General features: G+C 51.0%; 1 protein-coding gene across 2 annotated transcripts in view; it reads left to right on the top strand.

Moving 5' to 3' along the window:
• Positions 1 to 13,767, top strand: part of ADCY5 (adenylate cyclase 5) — a 155,383-nt gene extending 141,616 nt beyond the window's left edge. For both annotated transcript variants that reach the window (XM_079922594.1, XM_079922595.1), the window contains exons 17-21: positions 420 to 552; positions 6,782 to 7,045; positions 8,103 to 8,307; positions 11,153 to 11,277; positions 12,956 to 13,767. In XM_079922594.1, coding sequence (XP_079778720.1) covers positions 420 to 552; positions 6,782 to 7,045; positions 8,103 to 8,307; positions 11,153 to 11,277; positions 12,956 to 13,084 — 856 coding nt within the window. In that variant the 3' untranslated portion in view covers positions 13,085 to 13,767. The remainder of the gene's footprint in view (positions 1 to 419; positions 553 to 6,781; positions 7,046 to 8,102; positions 8,308 to 11,152; positions 11,278 to 12,955) is intronic.
• The last annotated feature ends 10,026 nt before the right edge of the window (positions 13,768 to 23,793 follow it).

The raw sequence follows: 23,793 nt of genomic DNA on the forward strand, positions 1-23,793 counted from the left end.
ATATGGGTGTTATCCCATTTTACAGATTAAGAAACTAAGGTTCAGAGAAGTTAAGAGGACTTGCCCAAGGTTGCCCAAAGATGGTCAGTATGGCCTGCCTGGCTCCCCTGTTACAACCCCTGTCTTGTCAACTGAGAAAGACCTGAGATGTACATGCTGCCTTTTACAAGGGCCTCGTTCATCCCCTGATGTAACCAGAGGGAAGCGCCCCAGTGATGGGGGAGAGGGAGCCATCAGGAGAAGAGTGCTGGCTGCTGAGCCGGGGCTGAGCCGGGGCTGCCCACTGAGAAGGCTTCCTGGAGGAGGCACACCTCAGGCAGTTAGAGAAGGAGGGTGAGGATAGGGGGGCTGGAGTGGGAGGTAGAAACAAAGGCCTGAGCCCGGCCTGAAGTGCCAGGACATCTCCCTCCCGCCTGCAGCCCTGAGCACGCGACCAAGGTGGCGCTGAAGGTGGTGACGCCCATCATCATCTCCGTCTTTGTGCTGGCCCTGTACCTGCACGCCCAGCAGGTGGAGTCCACCGCCCGCCTCGACTTCCTCTGGAAACTGCAGGTGGGTGGTCCCGGGCTTGGGGGTCGGGGGTGGGGTTGGGTGGGGCGGGACCCCCAGGCCTCATGGCACTTTGTGAGTGAGCAGTTCATCTGCTGGGCTGGGCTGGGCCTGGGTTCTGCACTGACAAGGCGTCCTGCTCACCAGCTGACCGGTGCCCCGCGTCCCAGCGAGTCTGCTCCCTGCTCTCTGGGGCCAAGAGGCGAAACCCTGGAGCTCCAGACAAACCCACCCTTGACAGTACCTGGTACTGGGACTCTGATGGGCCTGGGAGAGAGGCTCTTCAGCCACAAAGACAGTGGGCATCCAGATGCCGGGACAGAGGGGAGGCATGGACAGGCCCAGTTTGTGGCAGAGGCAGCAAGGAGTCAGGAGGGCAGGGGGAAACAGTGGCAGGAGGAGAGGAGAGAAGTAGGGGGAGTGCAGTCCTGGGGCCGCGGAGGCCTTAGTGCAGGAGTTGGTGCCAGAGGCTTCTGAGCAGGGCTCGATGTGACCTAAACTGGGCTTGAAGACCCCTCCAGGGGAAGATGGCTGGAAGGGTCATCAAAGATCGTCGACAGGAAGTCCGGCCAGGTGGCTGTGCCCCGGCCTTGATGAGAGGTGGCTCAGGCAGGGGCAGAGGTGCGGGGTGCTGGGTGCCCCGGTGGGGCTGGAACCCAGTCAGCACTCTGCCCTCCAGGCTCTGTGCCCTGCGCCGTGATTGTGTCCACCTGCGGGAGGGGTGCTGCTGGGCCGTGCACAGGGTACTCCAGGTGCTACAGCAGCAGCCCCTATGGCCCCTTCCGACCTGCTGGACCACCTCAAAAGATGCAAGAGAGGGCACCCAAGGGCCCATGAGAAAGCCTGGTCTTGCCTTTTATATATATATATGTTTAGTTTATTTTATTTATTTTTGGCTGTGTTGGGTCTCTGTTGCTGTGCACGGGCTTTCTCTATTTGCGGCGAGCGCGGGCCACTCTTCGTTACGGTGTGCGGGCTTCTCATTGTGGTGGCTTCTCTTGTTGCGGAGCACGGGCTCTGGGTATGTGGGCTTCAGTAGTTGCGGCACACGGGCTCAGTAGTTGTGGCTCGCGGGCTCTAGAGCGCAGGCTCAGTAGTTGTGGCGCACGGGCTTAGTTGCTCCGCGGCATGTGGGATCTTGCCAGACCAGGGCTCGAACCCATGTACCCTGCATTGGCAGGTGGATTCTTAACCACTGCGCCACCAGGGAAGCCCCAAGAGAAAGCCTGGTCTTAGATGGGAGTGAAGGTGGGGTTCAGACCTGTTATTCTAGCCCAGCCGCCTGCAAGGCCTAGCTTAGCCCGGCTTTTTTTGCCTCCCCTGGCCTGGCCCCTGTGTGCAGACCACTTCTTCAGCTCATCTGCAACTCGCTTAGGCCTCCTCCATCCTCTGCTTCCTAGTAATGTTGAGATTAAAGTCTTCGGGCCGGGGCAGGGGGCCCTGGATTTTCACTGGATGCTGAGTGAAGACGGGGGCATCTGGCTGCCCCTGCTATTGGGTGTCTCTGGTGGGGATGCCCTGAGGCTGGGGGAGCATGTTTTCCATGCAGAATGCCCTGGGTTGGGAGGGGCCTCGGGGTTACCCAGTGTGAGGCTGTACCTTCTCTTCTCAGAGAGCAGCCTCCCAGCCTCCTCCCGACTTGCTCACGCCTCTCTTCTTGGGGAAGCTCCCAGGAGGTCCTCAGGTCTCTCCTGGGGGCTGACCAGGCTTTGTGGGGTCCAGGGCCAATGCCCCTCCACTCCTCTGCTCACACCCCCGCCTCCCCCAGGAGCCCCCAGGGAGCCCCTCCCAAGGTGATTGCTGTTGGGTGACCCTGTTTTGTTACAAAGGCCCTGAGAAAGGGGCGGAGGCCAGGGAGGGTGAGCCTGCCACTCCGCATCTTTGTGACCAGCATCTCGGGGCCTTGTCCAGCTCCTGAGGGCACAGGGTCAAACCGAGGCCGCCTGCCTGCTGAGCAGAGTAGCCTGGAGCTTCCCCGGAGCCCCTACCTCTGGCTCCCCGGTGCCCAGGCAATAGCAGCTTTCTTGTAGCCCCGGAAGACCTGGAGGAGCCATGAGGCGGGGTGCCTGTCTCTCCCAGAGAGCTGAAGCCTTCCAGCTTTCAGCCAGGGTGAACCTCCCTGAACCAAAACAGCCAGGGAAAAAAGTGTGTGTTGTGGACAAGACTTCCTCCAGTCCCCTTGGTCTGAGGCCCCAACATCTGCCCAAAGCACTCCCGTTGCCTCCTGCGTCCCCGGCTGCAGCCTGCCCCCATCCATCCCCCCACCGACCCCAGCTGTGCTGAGAGTTTGGGGAGGTTTGGAGCCCTAGTCGATGTCAGGCACTTGTATTGTTAGTGTTTCTCTCCACATGTGGCTGCAGAAACAGGTCATTTCCACTCTTTATCTTTCCTCCCTGACTTCCTACCCCACACCCATGCACCCCCCCATTTTTATCTTCTTTTATGGAAGTTTTAAAAAATAACTTTAAACTTACAGAATAGTTAAAAGAACAGTATAAAGAACGCCACCAGTCCCTTCATCAGATTCCCCAGCCATTTGTCTACATTTGCTCCATCACCCCCTCTCTCTCTTTTCTGAAACGATGCCCCATCAACCCCCTGAATTCTCCAGTGTCTACCTCCCAAAAGCAGGGACACTCTCTGCATTATCCCTGTGCGAACTCCCAGTCAGGAAATCAACAGCGTCCACCCACAATGCCATCCCACCCACAGAGCTGTTCACGTGTGTCAACTGTCCCAGTTCTGGCCCTGGATCCCATCTGGTGTACCCTATGCATTTAGTTGTCATGTCTCCTGTCTTTCTTCTCCTCTCATGTTTGCCAGTCTTAAAGAGGTCCTTATTCTGTGACTCTCAGTCTAGAGCCCTTGATGTTTCCCATGTCCAGACTCAGGCCATGCCTTCTTGGAGGAAAACCGTGGAGATGACACTGTGCACTTCTCAGAGCATCACCCTGGGGACTCCTCTATGTTGGTCTGTCCCACCCCTGGTGACATTTACCTTGATCACCCACTCAAGTGGGCGTCTGCCAGATTTCTCCACTGTCAGGTCCCCATCTTCCCCTTTGTACTCAATTAGCATTTTGTGGAAAGATACTCTGGTATTACGCCAATATTCTGATCTCCAGCAAACCTCACCCACCAGCCTCTGCATCCATTGCTGACTCCTGCCTGCCAGTGATGACCTATGTCTGTCATTCCTTCTGCATTTGTTAATCGGCATTCTCCTGTAAGGCAGAGTTCTCCTCCTCCCCCTCGCATTTACTTGGTCATTCATTTATCTACATCAGCACAGACTCCCGGATTCCTATCGGATTCAATGGGGTTTACTCTGCGCCTCTCATTATTTATTTTAATGCTTTAATTGTCCTGGCTCTGGTTGGTGTGTCTTCAGTTGGCTCCATCATTCTCTGAGCATCTTCTTACTTTCTGGCACAAGAAGATGTCTGGGGCTCATCACGTACTTTCCCCTCAAAGTGCCCCAATTCTTTTTAGTGGAGAATGGTATTTAGAAACCCAGATCAGGGCACTCAGTGTGCTCACTGTTCTAGGTCCTCTCTGTGGACAAAGCCAGGAAATGTATGTAGGTATAGAGGAACATAGAAACAAACATACACATACACGCATACATATAGATGGATACTACTCCAATATCTGTCTGTTGATATTTAAAACCGTGAGTTTACAGCAGCACCCCCATTGCCAGTGCAACACCTCAGGCTTCTTTGTAGGCTTCTCCCTTCCACGCATGCAAATATCATCTCTGGCAGTGAGAACCTCCCCTTCCATTCCTTTCATCTATTTACTCATTTGCTCGGCGGAACCGACCTCCCACCCACCCCAGCCCCCTTCTCTGCCCTACCATGCCGTCTCCCCCTCACTGCCCTGCTTCCTTGCACACTGGACCTACCACACGTGGCACCCCTTCCTCTGATCACTTCCTTCTTCAGGCACCGAGGGCTCTGCACGAGGGCGGGAAGGAAGGGAAATTGGAAGGGAAGTGGCTGACCACTTCCCATTTTGAAAACAATTAAGAAGGCCATGCACACTGTGTGTGTGTCTGCGGGCAGGTGGTGAGCGTGTCTCTACCTGCTATAGGTGTGTCAGCCTCTCTCCACTCAAGCTCTCTGACAGGCTCATGATGCGTCCACCTCCCTCCATCTCCCCTTGTGCTCCAGGGCTTTGGGGAGGGATAAACAATAACCTGAACGCAGGTCCTTGGGATGGGTGAGTGATGGTCCAATCCGCACGCCCAGTCTTATGCAGCAGCCCATTTAGCTGTCGGGTCTGTGGTCATGATGGGTGGGTGCGGTGCTGACGGGGAGGTGGGGAGCCTGGGGTTCTTAGCTTCCCTGAAGCACCTGCACGAGGAACACACCCTAACCCGCAAGGCCCCCTCCACTCGGCCTCAGCTCTCGGGAGAGCCCATTCTTGTCCCCTCCCACAGCATTGAACTTACTAGGACCAGCAAGCGTCTGTGGACCCCTAAGCTATCCTGCCTGGGCAGAGCCCAGCCCTAGAAGCAGCTGGCTGTGCTGCATGTCTTGGGCAGAGTTCCCCAGATGTGGCAGCCATACCTGGCCAGGGCCTCTGCGCTTGGCGTGCGTCCCCAGCCGCGTCTCTGCTCCCTGAGTCCCCACCCACAGCCTCCACAGCCACCCTGCCTGCCATGTTGGGCAGAGGCTCTCTGGGAAGGCACGTGTCACATTTCTGCCACCTGCAGGCTGATCCGAGGAGCTGAGGCGCTCCAGCGTCCCCAGACATGTGGGGAGCAGGGGTGGGGGCAGTCAGGTGCATTTTCAGAGGCAGATGGACCAGCTGGGCTCCTCCACGGGACAGCAGGCGAGAAGCAGGGGATTCCCGCTCCAGCCTTCTCCCTCTGGCACACCCGTTCCCGAGCAGGAGAAGGTGGCCCTTATTTATGGGGAGGGGGGTGGTCAAACTGTCCCACCTCATAGGAGCAGAGGTCACCTGGCAGGAGGACCGCCCCCAGGCACCTGAGGGTCCAGGAGCTTCCTCGGGTGTGATCCCCATCCTTGTGGCCACATTTCCAGTGGCTCCAGGAATGCAGTGGGTCCTCTCACCTCAGAGGCAAGGCTTAGACCCTGAGCCTTAGGGTCCCTGAGCTTTCTCCTTCCCTGCTGGACCCAGCCCTGCAGGTGTGCCAGCTCCTTCCCTGTAGGCAGCCACCGCCTACCGGGAGATCCGGGGCCCTGAGAAATAGTCCTGGCCCTTTTGGATGTTCTAGTTGCAGTGAATAGAAGGGCCTCCATGTGTAGTTAGGGAAGGCCCAGGCAGGCTGGCTGGATCCTTTAAACAGCCCTGCCAGTGATCCTTTGCCTGCCTGCCTGCCTGCCTTACCAACACGGCCACCCCCAGTTCAGGGGGCCATTTTGTTTGCCATCGAGGGGAGGAAGCCTGCAGACTCCAGTCTGTACCCCCGTGTCCCTTGAACACTCTGGTCATCTGGCTCGTCGCATGCCGAGGTGCAGGACTACCTCTGTGCTTCAGCCTGTGGGCCACTGTTGGCCTCTTGACCCGAGGGCTCTGCACTGCCCCTTTATCCTGGAGAGTGAGCTTGTCCCAGACCCAGGACCCAAGCTAGGGGAGAACCAAAGTCATCAGTGATGTCCTTGTCCCGCCCAGGTGGGAACCTCGGGGTACCTGCACCTCCTGGCCCTGCGGGTTGCGTCTGGCCCTGGGATGAGTCAGCTCTCAGGGAACCAGGGAGAACGGGCAGTGCTTCGAGCCCTTTCCTCTGTGGTCAGTCTGCTAAAGTGATTTTTCTCAAACCGCCTTTCCGATCACATTTCCCGATATGAAGGGGAAAATGGAAGGTCGAGGAGCCTTTGGGTGGCTGGAGAGCCATTTGGGTGTGGTTTTGGACCATCCCTTTACCCTCCTGCCTTCTCCTCATCTGGGGCAGACAGGATCCTTCCGGCCTCTCCTCCGGGACCTGTGTCCACTCAGGGTTCCCTCCTTCAGGATCAATGCTCTCATAGGCGTCGCTTTCCAAGAGGTAGGCGGGAAGAGTTAGCTACCTACAGATCTCTCTTTTCTGTTGGTCAAAGTAAGAGATGCTCTTCATAGAAAACCAGGAAGTAGAGACAGCAGCGAGGCTGCAAAGTCAGCACTTGCTGAAATCTTGGGCCTGCGTTGGCACGTGGGCGGATTGCACTGCCTTTTCTGAGCAGCACGATGCTTGCCCTCCCTCTGACCGAGTCCTCTGTCCCAGGCCACCGAGGAGAAGGAGGAGATGGAGGAGCTGCAGGCCTACAACCGGCGGCTGCTGCACAACATCCTGCCCAAGGACGTAGCCGCGCACTTCCTGGCCCGCGAGCGGCGCAACGATGAGCTCTACTATCAGTCGTGTGAGTGTGTGGCCGTCATGTTCGCCTCCATCGCCAACTTCTCCGAGTTCTACGTGGAGCTGGAGGCCAACAACGAGGGCGTCGAGTGCCTGAGGCTGCTCAACGAGATCATCGCCGACTTTGACGAGGTGCGGCCGGGCCCCGCCGCCCCCTTTCCCATCACCAGATGTGAGCAGAGGCGTCAGGCGCTCTGTGTCCCAGGCACTGTCACAGGCACCTGCATACATTTCCTCCCCATCACCACGTCACGATGGGGAGGACGTGGCCCCCGCACGTTAAGCGTCCTGCCTTGGGTCACTGCCTGCAAGCGGCAGAGCTGGAGTTCCAGCCCAGCTGTTTGAATTCGCAGTCTGTGCACGTTGGCTGCCCCGTCGAAGCCCCGCCTGGCTGACTGGCCCCCATCACCCGCCATTCCTCTCATGCCAGCTAGGACTGGATGGGGCTCAGGCTGGGACTCAGCATTTGAGCGAGTCCGAGGGAGGAGGAGTTCCCAGGCTCCAGGAGGAGGCAGGACAAAGATGCAAAGCCCTGAACAGCAGAGGCAGAAACAAAGACATTTTCTTCTTGGTTTATTACTCCCTTGTTGAGCACCCAGTGTGCGCCACCTGGGGATGCTGTGACCAGTAGAGCAGTCTCGGGGCTGGGAGCTCACCGCCTAGTGAGCGTGAGAGGGACGAGCCCAGCGGGAATACAGGGGCTGGGGCGTGGAGTTGGGATCAGGCAGTGTCAGAAGCAGGCCCCGAGACTCCCGGGCGGCGGGGTAACTGGAGTTGGCTGCAATGGGTGTGGACAGGCTTCCGGCAGGTCCTGGAGACAGGAGGAGAGTGTCCTGCTGGACAATGGTGAGGAGGTCTCCCTGGGAGGGATGGAGACCTGAGCCGGGAAAGGGGAAGATGGCTGCCAGTCCCTGTCGGAGGACAGAGCCCCAGAGGTGACTAGTGACCTGGCCCTGGGGGCTCTTGTACGGGGCTGGGCTCACAGATAGCCCACAGCCACTAGACAGCCACAGGGTAAGTGCTGGAGAAGCCCAGACTGTTGGGGAGCACCAGGGCTTTGCACTGAGTTGGTGACGGAAATGGGCCCCCTGTGTGAACTGAGGCGACAAGAGGGGCCGTGCTGCTGCACTTCCCTGCAGACCTCAGTGCCCACCTTGGGGGTGACCCAGTTTGTCCTCCATCTGTCCAGATCATCAGTGAGGATCGGTTCAGGCAGCTGGAAAAGATCAAGACCATCGGCAGCACCTACATGGCCGCCTCGGGCCTCAACGACTCCACCTATGACAAGGTGGGCAAGACCCACATCAAAGCTCTGGCTGACTTCGCCATGAAGCTGATGGACCAGATGAAGTACATCAACGAGCACTCCTTCAACAACTTCCAGATGAAGATCGGTGAGCCCGGCCTGGAGTCCCGAGGGCTTGTTGGGACTCCCACCCACCATCCCCCCTGCCGCCACCATGACCCAGTCCAAGCAGAGGCTGACACTGCAGTGTGTCCCTGCCCGAGGGGTGGGGGTAGGCCCCCATCACACAGCAGAGTTCTCCCAGGGCCTGGAGGTGCCTCCTCTGCATGGTGGTAAGCACTGGACACCCTCTTTCCGAGCTCCTGCCTCTCCCACTCACCGTGCCTGCCAGAAAGGCTTTGTGGGGGGATGCTGTGCGCCAAGGGCAGAGGGGCCCCCAGTGGGAGAGGCGGGAGCTCAGAGACAGGTTATCACTGAGCTCCAGGTGGTTTCTGTGCACACGTGAGCACGATCTTCTAGGTGCTGTGAAAGCTCTTCTGGTCTACGCAAACTGGGGAAAGAAATGGTGAGGATGTGGAGATAAGTCAAGTCCGCATATCTTCCCTGGATCCCTTCTTTGTCAAATGCCTTGGCCCTCGCTGTGTGGCTTTGAGGAGCTTCGTAGATGCTGTGGTGTCCTGGAGGCAGGGCTGCTGCGGGAGAGAGTGGGGAGCTCTGAGCAGAGGCCCTGGGTCAGTTTTAAAACAGGCAGAGCCATACTCTACTTGTTCAGAAAATCTTTGAACCAAAACCCTATATAATTTTTTTTCATTATTTGTATTAATTTTGTTATTTTGTTTCTTAATTGAAGTATAGTTGATTTACAATATTATATTAGTTGCGGGTGTACAACATAGTGATGCAATATTTTTATAGATTATACTCCATTTAAAGTTATTATAAAATATTGGCTATATTCCCTGTGCCGTACACCTTTTGGTATTCAATTTTGTTGTTTTATTACCCCAACCTTTTATTCTGACACGTTTCAGCTCCACAGAAGAGCTGAAAGAATAGCGCAGAGAAAACCCACGTACATCAGCACACTTGCCTGTTCACTCCCCTGCTATATCCACAAAATGATCTCAGAATCACAACTCTGTGTTGCTTGATAAGGTTCAAGGTGTCTCAGCAGTTTGTTTTTTTAGCATGTATCTTGCCAAGGATGCCCAGGCTTTCAGAGTAAGTGTTCCTTTTTCAGAGGAAACCGCTTTGTCGAGCATTGCTCTCTCCTCCTGCTGAGGATGGTGGAGGTAAAGAATGCTTTCCAAAAGGGCAGACCTTTGTTCTTGTCAAAATTTTACTGTATGATCGACCCCCCCTCCAAGAAATATCTCAGGCCAAAAATTATTCAGATTTCAAATTTTGTAAAAAAGGAACAGAGATTCACCAACAAAAATACTGGTGTTTCAGTTCTACAAATTAGCACATTAGACTGAAATATTGGATTCCTAAAAGTCAATATTGTGATCATGCATGTCCTCAGGAGACCTTTCGTTCCGGCCCGAGTGCTGGGAACTGGGCTTTCCCCGAGGAGCTGGCCGTGTGGGCCTGTGGACACATGCCTATGGACTGGACCAGGTTTTCGTTTTGCATCGGCTGCTGGAAAGCCAAACCAGATCCAGCTGGGGGCCTGCTTTAACCGACGGGCAGCCTGTGCTTCTGTGTTAATGTCACTCTTGGTTTCCTGGGATGTTGCCATTCTTATTTTCCTTTCACCCCATCTCCCTCATCCGCACTCTTCTGCACTTTTCTCCCAGTGTGTACTTATTTCTGTGAGCTGCCCCAGCTCCTTCATTGGACCAGGACTGGGGACTGAGTGGCAGGCAGATAAGTAGCTGGGCAGGCAGTTGGGAGCCTTGTGTGGCAGATCCCGTCCTACAGACTCAGGAACGTCTTCCCTGGGGAGCGTGGCTTTTGGCCAGTGAGGGCGACAGTCCAGCCTGGGAATAGCACATGAGGTAAAAAGCTACATGTGGTTTGATGGGACCAAAGAGGAGGGTCGTGGAGGAAACAGTTTTGAAAACTGATGACATTTCTGACTTAGTGAGTGGCCAAGGGGTGTATGTGGGAGCTTCTGCTGTGTTCGTGGGCCTGCTGCTCACACACAAGAGTTAAGCAACAGTGAGGCTTAATAAGGCACAGTGTGAGAGACAGTTTATGTAATAGGAGGGAGCACCCTGGGGCTTGGAGATGGGGCAGGAAATGTCTAGCGAATGCCGGTTGAGGCAGATGTGTCCAGGAAGGACTTCGCCAGGAGAGAAGGAGGAAGGACACTTGAGGTGGAGACCAGCACGGCAGAGGCTCAGGGGCAGGGCTGCTCAGTGTTGTCTTGGGCGGGACTGGGAAGGCGGACAGACCGGAGCAGAAGCGTAGGAGAGAGATGCAGAGGGAGAGCCCATGTGGACGGTGCGGCAGCATCACCGCCCTGGCTCAGAGGCCTGAGGGAGGATTACCTGGAGAGAGGAGACTCTGGGGGCAGGGAGGGGGGCTAGGAGGTAGGTTCTAAGAACGAGAATGGTGGCACCCCTGAAACAAACAGAGGAGCAAGGAAGAAGGAAATGGCGAGTCTGGTATATTGAGTCCGAGTTGAAGGTGAAAACTTAAATGCCACCGAGAGAGGGAGAATTAAGGAAAGGCAATCAGACAACGCAGAGGTTACTGGAAATTTTGAAGAGGGCAGTCTAGCGGTGGATTTGCAGGAGCTGAACGTTGCCTGGGTGGCGAGGACACAGCAGCAGCGGCTATGTGATTGGGTTCCTGTGGTCTCAAGATAGCAAGCATGCGATGGGAGCAGAGCAGTGGCAGCTGTGGGGTTAGGCACAGCCTCAGGGCGGGAGGACCCTGGGTGTCTTCAGGCCAAGAGTCGGGGGTGGGGGGGAACGGTAGTGAGGGCAGGCAGGGCAAGCGTCAGTCTGAACCCTGATGAGCACTCTCACTTCTGTCCCCTGCAGGGCTCAATATCGGCCCCGTAGTGGCTGGGGTGATTGGGGCCCGCAAACCTCAGTACGACATCTGGGGCAATACAGTGAACGTGGCCAGCCGCATGGACAGCACCGGCGTGCCCGACCGCATCCAGGTGAGTGCAGGAGCACCCCTGTGGGGACCTCTGTGTGAGGCTAAGTGGTCTTCCGGCAGGCCGCCCGCTGTTCCCAGTCAGAATTTCCGCAGCCAGATTTGAGGGTGATGGGGCAGTTGGCGCTGGTATCTTGGAAGCTTGGAGAACACAATTGTGTTTTGGTCCGTCGGTACCTTGGACAGATCTTCTACCCTGTGCAAGCCCTCTACTGGCCACAGAAGGAACTGGGGGGGATGAGGGCAGCCAGCTGCAGATGCCAAGCCACCAGGCACGCAGAGCGGACACGAGGCGGCCGCAACGAGCAGGGTCTTGCCAGATGGAGCCCACAGCACTCAGGGCCTAGCTGTGAGAACCAGACGAGGCCACTGGTCCCGGGATGGCGCTCCCACCAGCCTCAACAGCCAAGGCGCCTGGCCAGAGACCTGGAGACGTTCTCCCCTCTTCATCCTTTGTGCTGGTGCTTGGGATTCCCAGGCCTGCTGCTCTTCAGCCTCTTTTCTTTGTTTTTCTCAGGCCTTCCTTGATTCTTTCTGCTCCAATCTGACACAGAGAGGCCCTGGACTGGGCTCTAGTCTGACACCCCCGGGTCCCTGTGAGGCTGTGGCCGGTCATTTAGCCTCCCCGGCCTCGGGGGCCACTGTTAAGGTCCTTGCTCACACGGACGCTGCTTAACCGGCCCCTAACTTCTCTCCCCTGGGGGGCCTCTGAACAAAGGGGCTGGCCTGTGGGTGCTGCCTGAGGGCCCTGGCCAGATGGCCTTCTCTCACCTCCATCCCTGTGCCAAAGCGGGGGGCGGGGGAAGGGACAGCAGGATGGGAGTGGGGGTCCTCAAGGGAGATGGGGAGATAGGATGAGTGTTTACAGAGCCTCCAACCCCACCCACAGACAGGTGTGAGGGGCTCAGTCAGTAACCACAAGACAACCCAGCACCTCGCCTTTGCATGGGGCTTACCTTTCACGGAACATGCTGCCCCCTCCTCCCTGGTCCGACAGCAGGCGTGTGATGGGGGCGCTGGCGGGGGGCGGGTGCTGGCGATGCTCGGAAATGGCTCTTGGATCACCTTGGGGTGAGGCACTCGTCGTCCTGCTGCTCCTGTGCCCCCTGCTCTGGCCCTTCGCCCTGCAGTAGTGCTGTGTCATTACTGAAACCACCTGTGAGTTCTCCTCTTTGTTCCAAAAGCCAAAGCAGAGACAGGCATCTGAAGTGAATCCGGGCTCTCGCCTTTATTAGCTACGTAACATCAGGCAAGTGACTTAGATTTTATGAGCCTGAGATCATAGTTCTTACCTCACAGGATGAAATGAGATCAGCAGTGGTTCTCCAACTGTCTGTGGTGAAAAACTGGTTTCTAGAACTTTCTGATCACTCAGGAGTGAGACTTTGGTAAACCCTTGGGCACTGATTGTGGGGAGTCAGACGGCTGTGAGCTCCTGAGCGCCTCCCCTCAGCGTCTGCGTTTCTCCCACTGTGGACGATGGCAGGCAGTTTGCGGGCCGCAGGCACACGCGAGGTGCTCGCCACGCCACGCAGCAGGGGTGGGTGCTGCCGTCCTTCCCGTTTCTGAGGCTCTTCGTTGGACGAGCCGCCCCGCAGGGGCACGCCGCCCATCTTCCGAGTCGGAGGCAGTCAGGGCTCAGGTCATGAATGGCCTGTCCTCTCTCCTCGTTTGCCTCCTAGGTCACCACAGACATGTACCAGGTGCTGGCCGCCAACACGTACCAGCTGGAGTGCCGGGGTGTGGTCAAGGTCAAGGGCAAAGGCGAGATGATGACATACTTCCTCAACGGAGGGCCCCCGCCCAGTTAGCAGCCACTGCGTACGCCAGGTAGCCTGGCCTCCAGAGAAACGGTGGAAGCCTCGCTCCAGCCCACGAAGCCGCCCTGAGATTTTCCACTTTGACTCCAGAAGCAGCTTCTGCCTTGGCGGGCGGGCGGTCTCCGTCCCAGGCCCCGGGGTGCCAGCGTCCTGCGAGCACCAAGCTGACCAAAGATGTCTCCCCCTGTAGTAGACGCCGCCAGACTCGGTCGGAATCTCGTTTTCTAACGGGTGCTGCGGCGCGTGCGCGGGCGGAGAGGCGCCGCTGGAGGGGCCTGGGCGCGCGGCAGCTCTGTGTGCGGCGCCGCGGGAGCACGGCCTCGGCGGGCGGGAGGCGGCGCCACCTGGCCTCGGGCCCTGGGCTGCTTTTCTATGTGAGCCTTTAAACTTCAGACCGAGGCCGAGGCCCTGCTCCGTGGTGGAGGGGGCCCGGGTCAGGAGTGCTGGCTTTGGAGGGACCGAGGCCTTCCTCGCGGGCTCCTCCCACACCGACACACACAGCCGGTGCCCCTGGAGGGGGCAGAACTGCGAGGGGGAGGCCAGAGGCCCCGGAGCAAGGAGTGGCGGTTCTGAGAAAAAGAAAATATTTATTAAATAAAACAAAACACGTTTCTGTGCCCTTCTTTAGACTATGCTAGTTGTATGCGTGTAAGAAACCCACAGGCAAAGCAGGATGCCACTGGGGAGGGGGGGGCGGGGATCCCAACTTGTCTTTTTGTATTTTTTACTTTGTATTATTGAAAACCTTGGAGATCTAACAAATATACCAAATTCTATATTTTGTAAATTCTCTATATTAGAAAACAGCTGTGCACAGCAGGGCATTTGTGCTCACTTGTACTGTACGTATGTCAGTGTACTGGAGTGTGTGTGTGTGTGTGTGTGTGTTTATGCTGCGGAACTGGTCTCATTCAGGACACCTGTTTCCCTCACTTCAGATTTCCCCAGGTCCAACCAGAACAGTGAGCATGTCCTTTCGGGGTACCATAGGTAGGAAGATGCATGCACACATTACCCCACCTCTCTCTCTCTTTCACACACACACACACACACACACACACACACACACACACACATATCACTTCCCCTAAGTAAAATGCAAACAAAATGAAAAGAAGACAAAAGCTTCTTTCCCATCTCAGGCCAAGTCGGAATCAAGGGAAGCAGCCTCAACCTGCCGTGGACAGCTCGGCCACCTTCCACCCTTCCACTCCCTGAGATGGCAGCGTTTGCTGCCTGCAGAGAGGCAGCTTCTGCAACTCTGAGAGCTCAGCTGGTGTTGGGGGTGTGAGGAAACCTCGCCTGCTTGGCTCCTCTGCTGGCCGAGGTGCAGGTGGCTCTCTCTGGAGATGATCCCTCAGACTTGGGGATGTAATGTGCAGCTCTCAGGCAAGGAAAGGGCGGTGGCCTTGCTCTCCACCTGCAAACCAGACAGAGGAAAGAGTAGAGGCCAGCTTCGGAGTCCATGGGGCAAAGCTAGCAGAAATTTCGTTTTGTCTGAGTTTTATTTTGGGGGGAGGGAGCAGTCAAATATACGAAGAAAAAGCTCTATTTTTTATACCCTATGAGGGAGGCATTTGGGAAATGATATACTATTATAGAGACATATTCAAACAGAATCCTTTGGTCCTGTGCCCAGATCTTCTCGTTGCTTCTCAGGGCAGCATTATTCTTACCTCCAACATGGGCTTGAAGGAGGTGAGGAGGCAGCTACATGCCAGCTGCGAAATGTTACTTTGATGCCCACCTGCACCACCTCTCACTGGACACTAGCACCACCCTCCCCTTTCCACACACTGTCTCCCACCCCAGTTTGAACACAGCTCTGAGAAGCAACGCTTATGGACCTAAAACTGGCAGCCTTAGTCTCTCTGTGCTTTTGCTGCTCCAGCCTCTGAATTCTGCATCACGCCTCTTGCATCTGTCACGAGGGGCCGGCTCTCTCCCTGGTGTTGTATTCAAGTCCCTGACCCCTCCATATGGCCCGCCAGTGGTGCTGGGTTTTCATTTTGCTCCCAACCTGAGTAATACGTGTGCTGAGTTTCTCCTGTGTTTCCCCTGTTGGTCATGGCCTCCCTGGCCTTGTGGGGACCCATCCTCCCCATCCCGGCAGTGACTGGTGACAACGTGTAGTGCTAGCTCTTCATTCCCTCCAAGGGGTGTGCACACTTTTTATCCCTGCTCTTGCAAAAATGAATACAATTATGATTTCCCATGGAAATTGAAAAGTCTATTTAACTAATTTAACTATTAAACACTTTCACTGGTAACGTGTCCTGGTCTGATTTACATCTTGGGCCGTGGGCCTGGCTCCAGCTGGAAGAACAGTGCACTCAGCACAGGAGAGGCACTGCGGAGGGAGCCTCAGAGGGTGGAGAGCGCCCCTGAGTGGACACAGCGCACTGCTGTGGCGAGAATGTCAGCTGAAGACTGCAGTCATTGTAGCAGCAGGTGGGAGAACGCTGGTGACCTTGGACTGGTGACCTTTGACATGCCAGGGTGCAGGAGGCTGAGGGATGGAGAGATGAGGAGAGGGGCCAGGGGTGAAGGGGACAAGGGATGGAGGATGGAACCAGAAAAGATCCAGGGTCAAGGGGAGGATGTTTTAAAACAGGTGAGCCAAACATGTTTCTTTGCTGAGTGAATGAAAATTGAAAATACGAGAGGGAACACAGATCATCGAAAGGACCCAAGTAGGTGGCAGTGGGGGAGATGTAGGCAGGAGGTGAACTGACTTGACCTGGATAGCTAAGAACAAGGGCTACCATTTATTAGGCACTCTGTGTGCCAGAGCATGGGATAAGCACACTACAAACATGATGTCATTTAATCATCCTGGCCACCGCATTTCACTGATGAAGAAACAGAGAGGTTGAGTTACTTGCCTAAGTCCACACAGCTGGTAATTAACAGATGAGATTAAAGCGGGCCTGTCTGGTAAGCCCACGCAGGGGAGTAAGTTCACATGTGTCCAGGACTCCTCCTCCCCTGAGAGGAAGGGAAAGGGGGTAGGAAGCCAGGGGACACTTTTCAGCAACTCCCAGCTGCTGCACCCATCAAATGCAGGGTTATATTTGGGTTCAGGAAATAAAACGAGAGGGGCTTGGTCAACTTAAATTGAACACAAGTGAAAATGAAGGAACCGTTGAAAGACACTTCACTGGGGTTCATTGCAAAATGGCCACATGGGGACACAGATGTGGTAGTCCTGGTCCTAGGCAGGTCTCCTGCCCCAAAGAGAATAGGTATTAGGAATTCAAATGTGCGTGGTGAAGGATGTAATTGCATAGCGCTAAAGTTTAATTCGAAGATCTTTTCAGGCTGGAGTGAAACCATGGGTAATTGTTAGTCAATTCCATTTCACCTGTAACCTGCCTTCGCTAATCAAGGTCATTTTAATTGTTGCTACAAAAGACTTGCGTGTCCTCCAATCTGCACGTAGCCGAAACAATAACATATTGGCCCGAGTTGTTTTCCAGAAACTTAGAGTCAGCTGCTTCTGGTTCAAGCTGAGCTGGTTAAGACTCTTAACCACCAACCCTTCAACTAGGCATGCGCAAGTGACCTTTTGACCGAGCAGAGGCCTGTAGCTTAGTTACGCTTGCGCAGAACAAGGATTTTTGCACCTTTCTCCAATCACCTTTCCCCACACTCCCTGGTTCTCATACCGCCCTGCTTCTTTATTGGTTATCCTATATAAATACCCCGAGCCCCTTGCCTTGGGGAGGTGGGTTTGAGGTGTGTTCTCCCGTCTCCTCTCTTAGCTGCCTTGCAGATAAACCCTCTGTCTGCTGCAAACCTTGGCGTCTCAGCGTTTCGGCTTGCTGTGCTTCGGTGAGTATGAACCTGGTTCCGTAACAGGTTTGGTGAGCCAGCCAGAAGGTAAGTCCAAACGGAGTTTTGCCCATGGTTCATCAGCCCCCTGCCAGTATTGAGAGCCTGTAGACAAGTCCAAGTAGCTGCCTGGGCCATTTGTTCCAGGGGCGACCTCTCCCACCCACTACCCCGGATTTACCCGGGGAGGCGCCGCTGACCTCCGGCGCTTAGTTTCGTTTTGGAGTGAAGGAACAGTTTGGAAGATGTCTTTTGGATGAGTAAACCTTGTTAAAGAAACATACCTGTGCAAGCCTGACCAGATCATGGGCTGGAGGCCCACCTGGCGGGATTGTGGCAGATGAGGTAAAAGGTTACAGCTGCTGAGGGACCCTGAACCTGGGTTAAAGGCTTGGGACTCCCGCGGTTTTGGTTTGGTTTTGTCTTGGTCTTGTTTATCCATGTCTGTGTTGGGTGGTCTTACTTATTAAGAACTGGCTGTTGGGGGTTGAGCTTCTTGGTGACCATAGCAAGGACTGGTAGAAAGATTTTGTTGCTGTGAGCACCTGGCAGTAAAGCCTCTTCAAAATCGGAAATGTTAATTCAGTTCCCTCTTGCAGCCTTCTAGGCTGCGTTCTCCAAAACTGGGGAGATCTCAGTTATGAATCCATGGAAAAGAAAAAGATGCTATTTTTTGGTAACACTGCATGGCTTTAGGCCTAAGACCAAAATGGCCTGAAAATGGATCCTTAAATTATGATACAGTTTTTTTTGACTTTTATTTTATTTTTTTATAAAACAGGTTCTTATTAGTCATCCATTTTACACACATCAGTGTATACATGTCAATCCCAATCTCCCAATTCATCACTGGCCCCTAGCTTGACCATCTCCTAAAAGCTTAATAATAGGTCTGGCATTCTGTGTGCCCCCTCAGGATATGTCTTCTGTCTACACTTTGATTACCAATCTAGGGCCTATGAATGCCTTGACAGCTGACACGTAGGTGGTATTTGATTACTGGGATTGAGGAAAGGGAATGTTGCCTGCCATTCCAGTTCAAGAATCAAGCTACCAGTCACGACAGCCACTGCCTGTTGCTCCCATGGTGTGCACTGAGGGGAATTCAGTATGGAAAAACAGGATGCATGTTGTGCTTTGGATGATGGCCCTATATAGTAAAGATGCATATCTAAGGGATAATTTGAATGAGCCCAGACTCCAAAGACCCCATATAGCCAAAACAATTTTTTTTGAATTTTATTTATTATTTTTATACAGCAGGTTCTTATTAGTTATCCATTTTATACATATTAGTGTATACATGTCAATCCCAACTCCCAATTCATCTCACCACCACCAACACCCCCACCACCACTTTCCCCCCTTGGTGTCCATACGTTTGTTCTCTACATCTGTGTCTCAATTTCTGCCCTGCAAACCAGTTCATCTGTACCATTTTTCTAAGTTCCACATATGTGTCTGAATATACAATAATTGTTTTTCTCTTTCTGACTTACTTCACTCTGTATGATAGTCTCTAGATCCATCCACGTCTCTACAAATGACCCAATTCCCTGCATTTTTATGGCTGAGTAATATTCCACTGTATATATGCACCACATCTTCTTTATCCATTCGTCTGTCTATGGGCATTTAGGTTGCTTCCATGTCCTGGCTATTGTAAATAGTGCTGCAATGAACGTTGGGGTGCATGTGTCTTTTTGAATTACGGTTTTCTCTGGGTATATGCCCAGTAGTGGGATTGCTGGGTCATATGGTAATTCTATTTTTAGCTTTTTAAGGAACCTCCATCCTGTTCTCCATAGTGGCTGTATCAATTTACATTCCCACCAACACTGCAAGAGGGTTCCCTTTTCTCCACACCCTCTCCAGCATTTGATGTTTGTAGGTTTTCTGATGATGCCCATCCTAACTGGTGTGAGGTGATACCTCATTGTAGTTTTGATTTGCATTTCTCTAATAATTAGTGATGTTGAGCAGCTTTTCATGTGCTTCTTGGCCATCTGTATGTCTTCTTCGGAAAATGTCTATTTAGGTCTCCTGCCCATTTTTGGATTGGGTTGTTTGTTTTTTAATATTGAGCTGCATGAGCTGTTATTATTTTGGAGATTAATCTTTTGTCTATTGATTCGTTTGCTAATAATTTCTCCCATTCTGAGGGTTGTCTTTTCATCTTGTTTGTACCTTCCTTTGCTGTGCAAAAGCTTTTAAGTATCATTAGGTCCCATTTGTTTATTTTTGGTTTTATTTCCATTACTCTAGGAGGTGGATCCAAAAAGATCTTGCTGTGATTAATGTCAAAGAGTGTTCTTCCTATGTTTTCCTCTAAGAGTTTTATAGTGTCCAGTCTTACATTTAGGTCTCTAATCCATGTTGTTTATTTTTGTGTATGGTGTTAGGGAGTGTTCTAATTTCATTCTTTTACATGTAGCTGTCCAGTTTTCCCAGCACCACTTATTGAAGAGACTGTCTTTTCTCCATTGTATATCCTTGCATCCTTTGTCATAGATTAGTTGACCATAGGTGTGTGGGTTTATCTCTGGGCTTTCTATCCTGTTCCACTGACTTATATTTCTGTTTCTGTGCCAGTACCATATTGTCTTGATTACCGTAGCTTTGTACTATAGTATGAAGTCAGGGAGTCTGATTCCTCCAGCTCTGTTTTTTTCCCTCCAGACCGCTTTGGCTATTCAGGGTGTTTTGTGTCTCCATACAAATTTTAAGATTTTTTGTTCTAGTTCTGTAAAAAAAAAAAAAAAAAAAAAAAAATGCCATTGGTAATTTGATAGGGATTGAATTGAATCTGTAGATTGCTTTGGGTAGTATAATCATTTTTACAATATTGATTCTTCTAATCCAAGAACATGGTATATCTCTCTATCTGTATCATCTTTAATTTCTTTCATCAGTGTCTTATAGTTTTCTGCATATAGGTCTTTTGTATCCCTAGGTAGGTTTATGCCTAGGTATTTTATTCTTTTTGTTGCAATGGTAAATGGGAGTGTTTCCTTAATTTCTCTTTCAGATTTTTCATCATTAGTGTATAGGAATGCAAGAGATTTCTGTGCATTAATTTTGAATCCTGCGACTTTACCAAATTCATTGATCAGCTCTAGTAGTTTTCTGGTGGCATCTTTAGCATTCTCTATGTATAGTATCATGTCATCTGCAAACAGTGACAGTTTGACTTCTTTTTTTCCAATTTGTATTCTTTTTATTTCTTTTTCTTCTCTGATTACCATGGTTAGGACTTCCAAAACTATGGTGAATAATAGTGATGAGAGTGGACATCCTTGTCTTGCTCCTGATCTTAGAGGAAATGCTTTCAGTTTTTCACCATTGAGAATGATGTTTGCTGTGGGTTTGTCGTGTATGGCCTTTATTATGTTGAGGTAGGTTCCCTCTCTGCCCACCTTCTGGAGAGTTTTTATCATAAATGGGTGTTGAATTTTGTCAAAAGCTTTTTCCTGAATATTGAGATAATTATATGGTTTTTATTCTTCAGTTTGTTAATATGGTGTATCACATTGATTGATTTGCATATATTGAGGTCCTTGCATCCCTGGGATAAATTCCACTTGATCATGGTGTATGATCCTTTTAATGTGTTGTTGGATTATGTTTGCTAGTATTTTGTTGAGGATTTTTGCATCTATATTCATCAGGGATATTGGTCTGTAATTTTCCTTTTTTGTAGTATCTTTGTCTAGTTTTGGTATCAGGGTTATGGTGGCCTCATAGAATGAGTTTGGGAGTGGTCCTTCCTCTGCAATTTTTTAGAAGAGTTTGAAAGGATGGGTGTTAGCTCTTCTCTAAATGTTTGTTAGAATTCACCTGTGAAGCCATCTGGTCCTGGACTTTTGCTTGTTGGAAGATTTTTAATCACAGTTTCAATTTCATTACTTGTGATTGGTCTGTTCATAGTTTCTATTTCTTCCTGGTTCAGTCTTGGAAGGTTATACCTTTCTAAGAATTTGTCCATTTCTTCCAGGTTGTCCATTTTATTGGCATAGAGTTGCTTGTAATAGTCTCTTAGGATGCTTTGTATTTCTGCATTGCTGTTGTAACTTCTCCTTTTTCCTTTCTAATTTTATTGATTTGATCTCCCTCTTTTTCTTGATGAGTCCGGCTAATGGTTTATCCATTTAGTTTATCTCCTCAAAGAACCAGCTTTTAGTTTTATTGATCTTTGCTATTGTTTTCTTTGTTTCTATTTCATTTATTTCTGCTCTAATCTTTATGATTTCTTTCCTTCTACTAACTTTGGGTTTTGTTTGTTCTTCTTTCTCTAGTTCCTTTAGGTGTAAGGTTAGATTAGATTGTTTATTTGGGATGTTTCTTGTTTCTTGAGGTAGGGTTGTATTGCTATAAACTTCCCTCTTAGAACTGCTTTTGGTGCATCCCATAGGTTTTGGATCGTCGTGTTTTCATTGTCATTTGTCTCTAGGTATTTTTTGATTTCCTCTTGGATTTCTTCAGTGATCTCTTGGTTATGTAGTAATGTATTGTTAGCCTCCATGTGTTTGTGTTTCTTACATTTTTTCCCCTGTAATTGATTTCTCATCTCATAGAGTTGTGGTCAGAAAAGATGCTTGATATGATTTCAATTTTCTTAAATTTACTGAGGCTTGATTTGTGACCCAAGATGTGATCTATCCTGGAGAATGTTCCGTGTGCACTTGAGAAGAAAGTGTAATCTGCTGGTTTTGGATGGAATATCCTGTAAATATCAAGTAAATCTATCTGGTTTACTGTGTCCTTTAAAGCTTGTGTTTCCTTATTAATTTTCTGTTTGGATGATCTGTCTATTGGTGTAAGTGAGGTGTTAAAGTCCCCCACTATTATTGTGTTACTGTCGATTTCCTCTTTTATAGCTGTTAGCAGTTGTCTATGTATTGAGGTGCTCCTATGTTGGGTGCATATATATTTATAATAGTTATATCTTCTTCTTGGACTGATCCCTTGATCATTATGTAGTGTCCTTCCTTGTCTCTTGTAACATTCTTTATTTTAAAGTCTGTTTTATCTGATATGAGTATTGCTACTCCAGCTTTCTTTTTGTTTCCACTTGCATGGAATATCTTTTTCCATCCCGTCACTTTCATTCTGTATGTATCCCTAGGTCTGAAATGGGTCTCTTGTAGACAGTATATGGGTCTTGTTTTGTATCCATTCAGTGAGCCTGTGTCTTTTGGTTGGAGCCTTTAATCCATTCACGTTTAAGGTAATTCTCAATATGTATGTTCCTATGACCATTTTCTTAATTGTTTTGGGTTTGTTTTTGTAGGTCCTTTTCTTCTCTTGTGTTTCCCACTTAGAGAAGTTCCTTTAGCATTTGTTTGTTTGTAAAGCTTTTGATTTCTCCATCGAATCTGAATGAGATCCTTGCTGGGTAGAGTAATCTTAGTTGTAGCTTCTTCCCTTTTCTCACTTTAAATATGTTATGCCACTGCCTTCTGGCTTGTAGAGTTTCTGCTGAGAAATCAGCTGTAAACCTTATGGGAGTTCCTTTGTATGTTACTTGTTGTTTTTCCCTTGATGCTTTCAGTAATTTTTCTTTGTCTTTAGTTTTTGCCAATTTGATTACTATGTGTCTCAGCGTGTTTCTCCTTGGGTTTAAGCTGTATGGGACTCTCTGTGCTTCCTGGACTTGGGTGGCTATTTCCTTTCCCGTGTTAGGGAAGTTTTTGACTATAATCTCTTCAAATATTTTCTTGGGTCCTTTCTCTCTCTCTTCTTGTGGGACCCCTATAATGAGAATGTTTTTACATTTAATGTTGTCCCAGAGGTCTGTTAGGCTGTCTTCATTTCTTTTCATTGTTTTTTCTTTATTCTGCTCCACAGCAGTGAATTCCACCATTCTGTCTTCCAGGTCACTTATCTGGTGTTCTGTCCCAGTTTTTCTGCTATTGATTCCTTCTAGTGTATTTTTCATTTTAGTTATTGTATTGTTCATCTCTGTTTGTTCTTTAATTCTTCTAGGTCTTTGAACATTTCTTGCATCTTCTTTTTTTTTTTTTTTTTTTTTGCGGTACACAGGCCGCTCACTGTTGTGGCCTCAGGCTCCGGACGCGCAGGCTCAGTGGCCATGGCTCACAGGCCCAGCCTCTCCACGGCATGTGGGGTCTTCCCGGACCGGGGCACGAACCCGTGTCCCCTGCATCGGCAGGCGGACTCTCAACCACTGCACCACCAGGGAAGCCCTTGCATCTTCTTGATCTTTGCCTCCATTGTTTTTCCGAGGTCCTGGATCATCTTCACTATCATTATTCTGAATTCTTTTTCTGGAAGGTTGCCTATCTCCACTTCATTTAGTTGTTTTTCTGGGGTTTTATCTTGTTCCTTCATCCGGTACATAGCCCTCTGCCTTTTCATCTTGTCTATCTTTCTGTCTAAATTATGCTACAATTTTGCAACTAGATTTATTTTGTAAATAGGAAGAAAAGTGGAATGAAATACCTTATGTACAGTCTTTTATGTCATTGTATCAGAGTAAACCTGTACAAAGAAAATAAGATTACAATCCAATAGGAAGGGGAAGGCAAAGAAGCCTGTTTTACTTGATCCCAATGAAAAGGAGGACGACTCGCTGTTAATTCAGTGGAACACTCTGCCTGCTTCTCCTCCACCCCCATATGATAAGGCTGCTGCTCCTTCCCTGCCAGTGCCTGAGCCACAGTCTCAGGCCCCCTTCCCCCGCTGTCTCTGAGGATCGAGAAATAGGAATGGTCTCCCCCTCTCATATCCACCAGGGAGCTACCCAAACTCTGGTAGGGCAATCCCACTGTCAAGGCAAATCCCCATTGGAGGTATAAATGCTGAGACTGAGCAGCCGATGGCATTGATCTGGGTCCACGCCCCCT

The sequence above is a fragment of the Stenella coeruleoalba genome, assembly GCF_951394435.1.
Source record: "Stenella coeruleoalba genome assembly, chromosome: 5".
Classification (NCBI taxonomy): domain Eukaryota; kingdom Metazoa; phylum Chordata; class Mammalia; order Artiodactyla; family Delphinidae; genus Stenella; species Stenella coeruleoalba.